General features: G+C 24.0%; 1 protein-coding gene across 1 annotated transcript; it reads right to left on the reverse strand.

Moving 5' to 3' along the window:
- Nucleotides 1-507: 507 nt before the first annotated feature.
- On the reverse strand, nucleotides 508-9,029 carry LOC145937427 (aminopeptidase N-like). The gene is made up of 11 exons (XM_083040446.1): nucleotides 8,623-9,029; nucleotides 6,907-7,356; nucleotides 6,139-6,322; nucleotides 5,543-5,681; nucleotides 4,708-4,789; nucleotides 3,667-3,821; nucleotides 3,174-3,454; nucleotides 2,240-2,436; nucleotides 1,863-2,115; nucleotides 1,428-1,502; nucleotides 508-624 (listed from the first exon to the last, which is right to left on the reverse strand). Exons 1-11 carry the CDS (start codon nucleotides 9,027-9,029, stop codon nucleotides 508-510), a joined length of 2,340 nt encoding a protein of 779 aa, XP_082896572.1.
- Between the last annotated feature and the right edge of the window lie 1,872 nt (nucleotides 9,030-10,901).

Genomic DNA, 10,901 nt, shown 5'->3' on the forward strand with positions numbered 1-10,901 from the left:
TTAAATATTAATATATGATTATTAAAAATATTAAAAAATTATTATGTATTTAATATATATATATATATATATAATATGTATTATTAATAAATATTAATAATAAAACATATATAGTATATATACATAATTTAAGTCATAGAAATTACATATTACAAAAAGAAGCTAAAACAAATTCAAACGATTAATTAAATAGTACATCTTTGAATGCACAAATGATATTCCACGTATTTACATTTAATACTTGAATTATTTTATAAACTTGCAGACATATACTTTTTCGTTTTTATATTTAACCATGTGATTCAACTACTTCAAGTTTAAAAAAATAAAAGAGAAATTAAAAATTAAAAATTAAAAAATTTGATGAATCGCAATTTATAAAGTACACTTGTAAATATATCAAACACTATTAATGCACTCTAAATTTGTAATTAAAAATAACTATAAGATATACAAAAAATTACAAGTTTGTGCATGCAATACACAGTTGCTGTGCCCTTATATTATCTAATTGGACAAAGTCTCGAGATACGTTAATTGGTTCTCGATTTCGGATTGGCGTAATTTTATCTTCTCCCGAATTTGTGGAACATGTTGCAACATTGTTTCCCAAACTTCGCGTTCCTAAAACAGATTGTTTCGACATTTATCATAAAAGAAAATAATGAAGAACGATAAATAATAGGGAAACAAATAAAATAGTAGGGCACAATTTATGTGATATTAAAATTTGCGTAAGCGTTGATTAAAAAAAGCAGCTATTATTATGCGCATAAACATCAATTCAATGAAAATAGATTTTTAAATTTATTTTTTTTTGTCTTTTGTCTATGTTTATATCTCTTTAAAATTTAATTGTAAGTTACAAAGCAGATTGACATATCTTGCAATAATTTTCTTTGTCAAACAGAAATATTTATAAGAAACATCGAATTATATAATTTTAGAGTTGTCTAATACTTGTATAAATGCAACTATTATTATTAGTATTTTATTTATATAATTCCGCGAAACTAGAATTTTTCTATATACGTCAATCGTTTTGAACACACAACAAAAAAATTAATATTTTTTACTAACATACATATAATTTTAAATAACTTTTTCCCTGACAATTTTTAATTGTATTAATAAATTGTATTATAGTATCAGAAAAAAAGTTTTTAAATATGTATTAGTTGAAATAAAGCGTAGAGTACTATGAGTTATAGATATTAATGTTAATTAACATTATTAACTAGTAACATTATTATAAAAAGGGCCACATTTAAATTCATACATATTGTATGTATTTGATGCAATTGAAATTTTTTACTTTAATTAATAAGTAAAGCATAAAATGGTATATGTAACATATACGAAGATAAATAATTTTAGTAACAAATGAGAACTTATGTGGAATTCTAATATATGTGTATAAAATTTACCTCATTTGTTAAAATCACCAAATCGTTAATAATGAAATGTTTCATCTTTATAGCTTCATTAGCGTATTCGCTTACCTAAAACAAGATATTTTAATATTTACTATTAATTAGTAAAGTAATTTTACCGTACAGCACAGATAAAAATATATTTAATTTTTAATAAATCATGAAATGCTTACTTCGGTAAGTTGTTCCATAGAATATATGTTATTAATAATAACAGTTAATGATGCAATTGTGTTAATTTGTCTACAAAACAACAAATATACAGATAATAAGCTTGCATATCTTTAAGAATAGTATATACATATATGTATATTTAGGGAATAAGATTATTTTTTACCTGGGTTTAATTTTTCCAAAGTTTATTAATATATATATAAGTATATCATTGTTCATTGCATGTTTTGCAATAGTAACGAGGAAACTATTAACCAAATTGCTTTCAACCTGCAGATTTAGTTGAACTTGTGGGTAAATTTTTGATGTGATTTCATTATTTTTTATTAGATCTTTTATTAGATTTAAATAGTTCCTAATTCTTTTAGGATTTTTAGAGCAAGACAGAAATGTTAGAATTTTATAATCGGTATGATTTTCCATCATATTATATATTGTCGACCAAGAGTTTGCTTCGATCGCTCGTAAACCATTGCAATAAGTCCATTGTTTCCACCATGGTAAAAGTCTAGGAGAAAATAAAATTTTGTTAAAAGTTTAGTACTCAGTCTTGTGTATTTTAATCGATAAATTTTTCTTAAACATTGTATAATATAGCCTGAAGAATATATTGAATATATGCGAAAAATTACCTATGATTAGGTGTTTCAAGATGTTCGTTCAATTCATGACTGGCTTCATTTAGGCACACGCTGCTTTCGAAAAAACATGCCCATTTTGCAATCTCTTGTCTTAAACATTTTTGAAGATCTTCAACTTTGTTGTCCGAAAAAGAATCTTCATATTCAAGTTTTTCAAATAACACTTTTAATATTTCCCGCATTTTCTCCTACAAATCATTAAATAATGTAAAATTTATATTGGTTTTTATTATTATAGATTTGCTATACGTATCTTTAAATTTTCTATTTTAATAAGAGAGTTAGAGAAATAAATTGTCATATATCTTCTGCTTTGACGCATGTATTAAAATTTATTTATGCAGGAAATCACGCACGATAATGATCTGCGTACGCATTTGTGTATGTAAATGTCATAATAAAATTTATAATATTTGAATCGCTCGCTTATTAACAGTTGATACGTATTCTTTCTGGCTTTTATTTCAAAATCTATCTTAAGTATCTAATCCCACGCTATAAATTTTGCACAATTGTATCAGGATTGATAGTGCGTCGATGGCAATTTTCATAGCTTCTCTTTGTTAAAAATTTTGATAACAATTTATACGTAAAGATTTAATATCTTGTTGTTGCATATAAAATTATGTGTTTTAAAAGCATCAATTCTACATAGATTTTATTAAATAAAAAGTGGGTGCGTTATATAATTAATAATTTATCAAAACTTAATAAAATTATTTAAATATTTAACAAAACATAGTTTCTATTTTTATCACAAACTTGTCAATTTTCAATTGACGCTAAAGATTTGCAGCTGAGAAAGTTGGTAAGTTTGTAAAACGACGATCGCGAGGACGATTGAGGCTCGGCCAGTTTGGACAGCGGAGGCGGGGCTGGTCCAAAGGATTATTTATTATTATTATTATTATAAATTAATAGATACCTTGATTTTATCAACTTTCTGTTTCTGCAGTGGAAAAACGCTCGACATGTATTCCAAAGCTTTGAACATAGGATACCATGCTACATAATCTTTCTCTCGGTACAGATATGTCGTGAGATTCCAGAATATAGAGGAATCGAGTTTGCGTGCTATCACAAGGTGAAACGCATCATCGATAATTTGAGCACGATTTAAAACGTGTATTCTAATGTAATTTTCAGAATCCAAGTAATTTGAAATTCTTTGCCAATTCATTTTATCGTAATTGACCCGATAATATCCTTTAATAAAATTTTATTGATTATATCATTATACATATATATTGTATATTTAAAATAGATTTATCAAAATAAACTTTTTCTACTTGTTTATACTTTTTTACATACAAAACAGATTAAAAGTAAAATAAAGAATAAAAAAGTTCTAAAGAAATGTGTAGAATATTATTTATGTAGTATAAACGCTAAAAAGTAATGAATTTTTCAATATTTACCAGTCTGTTGTATATTGAATATTATCCAACCATCCTCTTTGTAGGCCAATCCATATGTCAGAGAAGGCATTTGTTTGGTTAGCAAAAGGTAAGAAAAAGTTTTTTCAAACTCATATTTCTTCTCCGTAGTATATGTCAAAGGTACTAAATAATCGCTTGAAATATTGAAATTTTGCATTGATATATTTATAAAGGACGTAGGATTATCATAACCTCGCATTATATTTATGACAGGATAATGTTTAAATATATGCTTTACCCAAACATCCATGATCTCTGTCAACTTTAGAAACGATCCTGAATTGTGTTTATATGAATATATAATATTTATATACACGTACACACATATTTATACATACATTTGTAAGTGTATGTTGATTGATTGCAATCAATATAATGTCTTGAGAAACTTCATAAGATGGTTCTCTGGATATGCAAAGTTTTTAAAATTTAATATTGATGAATAGGAAGTAATGTAATGAATATGATTAGATAATATATTAAGATAGCTATATATTTTATATATTAAATTAATACTATTATAGTTTAATTTTAATTAGAATTTCATATTGCACATGTCATTTAAAGTAAATTTAGTTTAATAGACAATAAACGAATTTTATTTAAACTGTAAGAAATAAATAAATGCGCAAATTGTTTAATAATAGATTTTTCTGTACACAAGTTACATTTAAAGTGTAATTCATATTGTATAAATTGTTTTGGTATAATAAGAGAGAGAGGTGATATAAAGTTTAAATATAAAGATAAAATTTTGAACTTGCATAGAGATAAAATTCTTTTGATAATCAGAAAAAAATAATACGTGAATGCGTTAAAAAGCATGAAAATAAATAATGTAGGAAATGCTCACGACAGAGAATTTAGAAAATTGCGAAATTTAAAATAAAATTAATATAGCATTTATATAAAAGATACAAGAAAAGAATTGTTTTTACAAAAAAATAATTATTTTAATTAATTTACTAAATATGTTTAATTTTATAGTATGTAATTATTATATTATAACTTATTACTCACTTGTTATGGAAATATTTATGGACTGCGTTCCAAAATTCCGTTTCAGTAATTATATGTTGAAGCATGCGCAATAAAATCAATGCTACAAAAAATCAATACTATAAAAAAAATGAAGCAAATCAAAAATGATCGCACATTTTTGATATCGTTTCAACAGCTTCCTAATTCCATTGTCTTAAAAGTCTGCGTCTTAAACTAGTTAATAACGTTCTTTAGTTCGCTGTTAAAAAATTGAGTAGACAATTTTGTGAGGTTTTTGGATCAAATGTTATGAGTGACAGTAAAGTTAGGTAATGGTGTCGTTTGTTTAGAGAAGGACAAACAAATGTTCATGACGAAGAGCGTATAGCGGTTGCCCAACAATGATGACAGAAAGTTTAATGGAAGAAGTAAATACAAAAATTATTGAAAATCAGCGGTTTACGGTTTCAGAATTGTCTATTCAATTTCCTAAAGCGAACTAAAACACGAAAAGAAAAGCGGCATTACTATATAACTGATTCAAGACACAGGCGGCGGATTTTTACAACAATGGAATTAGGAAGCTGTTGAAACAATATCAAAAATGAATGGAAGTCATTGGTGATTATGTAGAAAAATTAAGTAAGCTTGTAAAAGTTTTTTGGCTATTATAAATTATTTTTACATGTTAAGATATTTTTTTTATTTCAAAATGGACCTTACTTTAATAATACGCCTCGTACTTTAATATAATTAAAAATTAATTAAAATTTGAATAGGTTACTACATTCTTATATTTGTCTAGTCTTTTATAATATTTATGTTCAAGAATTTGCGCATACGACAGTTTTTAATTATACTTGTATTACTATACCTTTGTTATGACAAGGAATTTCAATAGAATTGTTGGTTCGCGACATAAGAGGCCACATATTGTAATCAGCGTCCAAATGAAGACATTCTTGCTGAATTTGAACCACGAATAAATCCATCATCCGGATATTAGGGAGAGCCTAAAGAACAACGTTTTGTGTAATTTTATTAATATAAATTTGAAAAAAATTCATGAATTAGCAGATATACACTGTAAATTTACGCTGCAAAAGGGCTATTTTATGTCCTACGGCTTAAAAATATAAAAGATTTATGAAATAATATGCGTTATACATACAACATAACTGTTCTATAGATATTACAAATTTTATTTTGATGTTATTTCAAATTAAACTTTAATAAGTATCAGTAAGTTATCAGTTTCAATAACTATTTATAAATTTTTATATAATTCAGATTTCAGAAAATGTAAAGTCATGAAACTTTTCTATCAAACTTTTCTACAAAAGATATATAAAAACACATAAAATTATAAAAACACATAAATGTTTTATTATACGTCAAAACGTATTTTTTTTACTGATTCAACTAATTAAATGTAAAATATGTGAAAAATGCAAAAGAAGTGAAAATCACCTTGTTGATGATATTCATTTCAATGAAAGGTAATAAAGCTTCGTTTATCCACGAGGAAGAGTTCAAAGATGAATTCAAGACGTTAGAAAACCATTCTTGAGCTATTTTTCGTCTCAATAGATGTGCCACTTCGATTTTGCGCGCAATTGGATCTGAGTTTTCGTTGTACAGAATATCTGATTCTCTAAAAATTAATTTTTAAATAACAGTATATTATAATGTTAACCTTCATTAACATATAGTTTATAATGTATAATGTGATACAATCTCTCCCCAAATTCCTTTTACATTTATATTACACATTATGTACATAAATTCAAGTATGTATAAGAATGTGTGCTGATTAAGTAAGTGCATATTTTGAACAAGTATAAATCATTAATTTAATAAGCTTTAATCAATAAAAAAATATAAATTTTCTTATCATATTTATAAAAATGAAAACGTCTTTTCATTGTGTAATAAAAGGTACGATATAATCGATACTAAAAATAAACATAAAAGATTATAATTTTTCCATACGTTATTTACTAAAATATGTAATTATAAAAATAATTTACTTTAAATATTTGAAAGCTCTACAAATATAATTAAAAATTAATTTTAATATATATAAATATATTTTTGAAAAAAAAATTATTTTTATTAAACTTAAATAAACACCAAAAAATATGTAAATATAACGTTTTGCTATTTTAAATATTATTAATATTTAGTAAATATAAATACATTTTAATAAATATAAATACTTTTTATTTATATATTTACCTATATAAAACAAGCCCAAAATTCATATTTTTGTCTTGGAAATTTGGTATTGCTACATGATTTACTTTCGTAATCATTTGTGATCGTTTCCATTCGCTTTTTAAGTACAGTGTGACACTTTTAATAACTTCTTCTGCATATAACAGGTGGGATGAAGCGGCCATTCTATACCACATGTTGATGGTCTCAGTTTTGGAAACATAAAATAGTTTGGCTCGAATTACAACTGCTGCTACTAGATAAGTAGATATTGCAGGAGTGGTTTGAAAATGTTTCCAAGACATGATGTTTCTAATATATTTCATTTTTTGCATTGGCATATTTGAGAAAACTCTATATTTACGATTGTGCAGTATAGAAATGTTAAAAGTCGCTTTTAATTCCGGCTTGTCCCAACATGGAAACAATCGTCGAGCGCCAATTCTTTGGAAATGTGTCGCAGCAATCCATCTACAATGATTTAAAAATACATGCAGATAAGATAAATTTTTTTGTATTTATCAACAAAGAAGTATTAAAAACTACAAAAAGAATAAACATTTTATGGGAATATTTTAAACTTATTTCGCTTTTATTTTTAAAACACCATATAAAAAGGGCTGATAAAAGCTACAAATAAATATTATAATGAAATAAAATTGTTTCTAAATTCCTTTATACTTATTTTGAAATAAGTATAAAGAAATTTAAAACGATTTTAGAATTTTTTTCTTTTGATTATTTAGAGCATATAGAAGTGGAGGAGTATACTATAGAGCAAAGATTCATCTTTAAGAATTCAGTTTTAAAATTACGGTGATTTTTAAACGAAATTATGAATTTTTAAACGAAATTATGAACGATCAAAGTAAAAATGACCACTTACTATTCAATTATCGATAATTTGATAAGGAAAAATCAAAATTTAAATTTTAAAAATCGATTTTGTAAAAAACTTCAAGCTTTTACGTGAAAAAGTCAAAAAATTTTTTTACAAAGTGAGAAGAAAATTTTCCATTTCGTTAAGTTCGCCGTTTTCTGTATATAAACAATGCCAGAATTGAAGAAAATGAAAAACAGCTGTGACCTTTCGAAAGTAGAGATTTTAAACTTTAAAACCCTTTTTCAAAATTAAAATTTTCATTTTTTGAAACAAAGTTACAACTATTTAAAATTTGCCTATTTTTTAAACAATTTTTTTATCCCTTAATTATTTTGCGGAGTGTAGTTTAGTTCGTCGATTTTTAATTACCAGCATTTTTATATTATGTTTTGTACACATAATCAGAGCTTTTTCGATCTGTTATTTAATCTATTATTTTGTTATTATTTTGTCACTATATAAAATATTTTCTTATAATATTATAATATTCACCATAAATTATTCACCTTTTATAATATATTTTATACTATGTATAATATGTGTGTAATAATATTTTTATGCGTATGATTGCATTTAATATGTAAACAATAATTATAATGTATTGTATGTTTAATAATAATATAAACAGGATAACGATAAATATTTTGTTTTTACCATCATAGAAATATTGAAAATTACAAAATATAGAAACGTCATATTTGAAGAATAGTTTAGACTCATTATTGTATAATATGTATAATATGTTTAATAATATTTTTGATTGCATTAAATATATAAATAATAATTACAACATATTATGTATTTAATAATGTATATTATATATTTATCATTTTATACATTTATTAATTACTCACCCTATATTTTCACCTTCCATTGAAGACATTGTTCTGAAGCCTCCGTAATCAGCTATAGTACCGGCAAATTTCATATTCAATATGTAGCGTCCCGATGGCAATTCATTTATGAAAGAAAATTTGATAATTTGCGTCTTATTGTCACGTAAATATTCTATCGGTTTATAAACTATCATTTCACTGTCATATTTGAATCGAAATCTTGGTGGATTATCGGTCAATTCTATATTTGTTATACATTGAGTTTCTGAATGAAAATTTATTATATGCGTGGCTTGAAGAATATTAATGTTAACATTGCATTCGCCGTAGTAATTATTGTATCCAAATTCTATAGCATATTGGTTAAGCTTGATGTTGTAATGCTCTGGTTTTATATAATTCAATAAAAAGTCGGTCGTAGCCATCGCGGTAAGAAATGTTAAACCGCTGGTTAAAAATAATTTTAGAAAAATCATATCAATATTGACCTCAGATTTCTGCAGACAGATTTTCTCTTTAAGAAAAAGGAAAACGGATTTACTAAATGTGGCGTAGAATTCGATTATTTTATTTTCTATATTTTATATATTAAAATAAGACAATAAATACAAAAAAAATTTAATTTATATTCTTTTTAAAAAGAAGGTATACCGTATAGATTACCATATTAAATATATCACAGAGACACACACATTACGCGTATACTTTTCAAAATAAATTAATAAATTATTATCTTACATTTTACTATAGAATAAGCTAATAAAATTTATATTAATTTATTTTAATTAAAGATAATAAGATAATAACAATATTTAATAATGTTAATAATTCATTGATCAATTTATTTTTAAAGCTATAATGCTATGCTAATTTAAAAATAATTGGATTTAGTAAATATTCTATAGAAAAAAATACAGAGCATTATTGACAGACTATGAAAAAGAGAGAGAGAGAGAATAGATGTACAATGTATAAATTATAATGCACTCAGAATCAAAATAAATACTTAAAAAAATATACAAATGTAAAAAATAATAAGATATTAACAAGTGATTTATAAGTAATAATTATATACATTTAATTGAATATATGCACATTACATTTATATTTAAATTTATTTCGCGTGAAAAATATTGAAGTAATTTGTTTTTCATTACTTTACTTAAGATGACTGTACAATTGGATTTTATTACATTTTACAATTACTACATTTTACAATGTACTGAGTTTCTCAAATTTTAAACAATAAATTTTATATCACAAATTGCAAAAAACGTGTAACACATACATGCACAAAATTTAAATGTTTAAATTGTACTTTTAATATTAAGTAAGATATTAAGATATAATTTAAATAATTTTGAAGCACAAATACATCTCTTGTTTTCTTTATTTTTAGGTTTTTAAATTATTTATTAATGTTTATTTTTACGAATCTATATATATTATATCTCGAACATAATAGGACATTGGCCCTAAGCAATTTAAACTGAATAATATCAAGTATTATTTTTAAACTTTAATAATAATTATGTAATAATATTTTAGTTCTAGAACGTTTTGAAAAGAAAAACTTTATTAAATACGCAATGATAGTTTGATATACCTACTGCTAGTGGGTTTTGAAAGTTACATATTGTATATTTTGTTATCTGTTTTTATTTTATGTGTCAATCTGTCTTATATGAGTGTTATGATACTTATTTATTATATGTTTTGTATTTATCTATTCGATCGTTATTTATTTGATAAAATTTTACGTATTTAAATTTTTTATTATAATATCTTAAGTAAATCAGTCCGAGAAAAGGAAAAAACAGTTGTCGCTTACATTTGTTTCATATACATGTATCATTTTTAACAATTTGATTTTCGTTTTCTCCTCGTTTCTGTATAGTTCTACTCTGTTCTATTTAATCTTAAATGTCATATCGTCTATATAAACATTTTAACGAAATGTATATTACAAATTATATTTATATAATATTTTAACATTCGAAATAATTAATAGACAAATAATTATTCAAGATTGTAATTAATATTATAATATGTGCAAAATATTATTATAAAAATTTGAAATTATTTGTATATCAAAATCGTGTCAAATGTATAATTTTAATGAAAAAATATGCTTTTTGTGTTAAAGAGTTTAAACTAAAGTTTATTTCTTGCTCTCATCTTTTTATATATTTAAAGCAAATATATGTATGTTTATCTATAACTTACTTTGTATATTATTGAGATTTTATGTCACAAATTATACAACTATTGGATTCCTTGAAAAAATTAGCTTCTGT

The sequence above is a fragment of the Prenolepis imparis genome, unplaced genomic scaffold (assembly GCF_030444845.1).
Source record: "Prenolepis imparis isolate NDT839.2.m4 unplaced genomic scaffold, iyPreImpa1.0 SCAF_6, whole genome shotgun sequence".
Classification (NCBI taxonomy): Eukaryota; Metazoa; Arthropoda; class Insecta; order Hymenoptera; family Formicidae; genus Prenolepis; species Prenolepis imparis.

Excerpts from the sequence above, each read along its gene's own strand:
- LOC145937427 (XM_083040446.1), bottom strand. The coding sequence starts at position 9,029 with ATGGCTACGACCGACTTTTTATTGAATTATATAAAACCAGAGCATTAC. Across the intron at positions 3,822-4,707 it reads CATAAATATTTCCATAACAA|CGATTATTTAGTACCTTTGA; the intron begins GTGAGTAATAAG and ends CAATATTTCAAG. Across the intron at positions 3,455-3,666 it reads ATTCAATATACAACAGACTG|GATATTATCGGGTCAATTAC; the intron begins GTAAATATTGAA and ends ATTTTATTAAAG.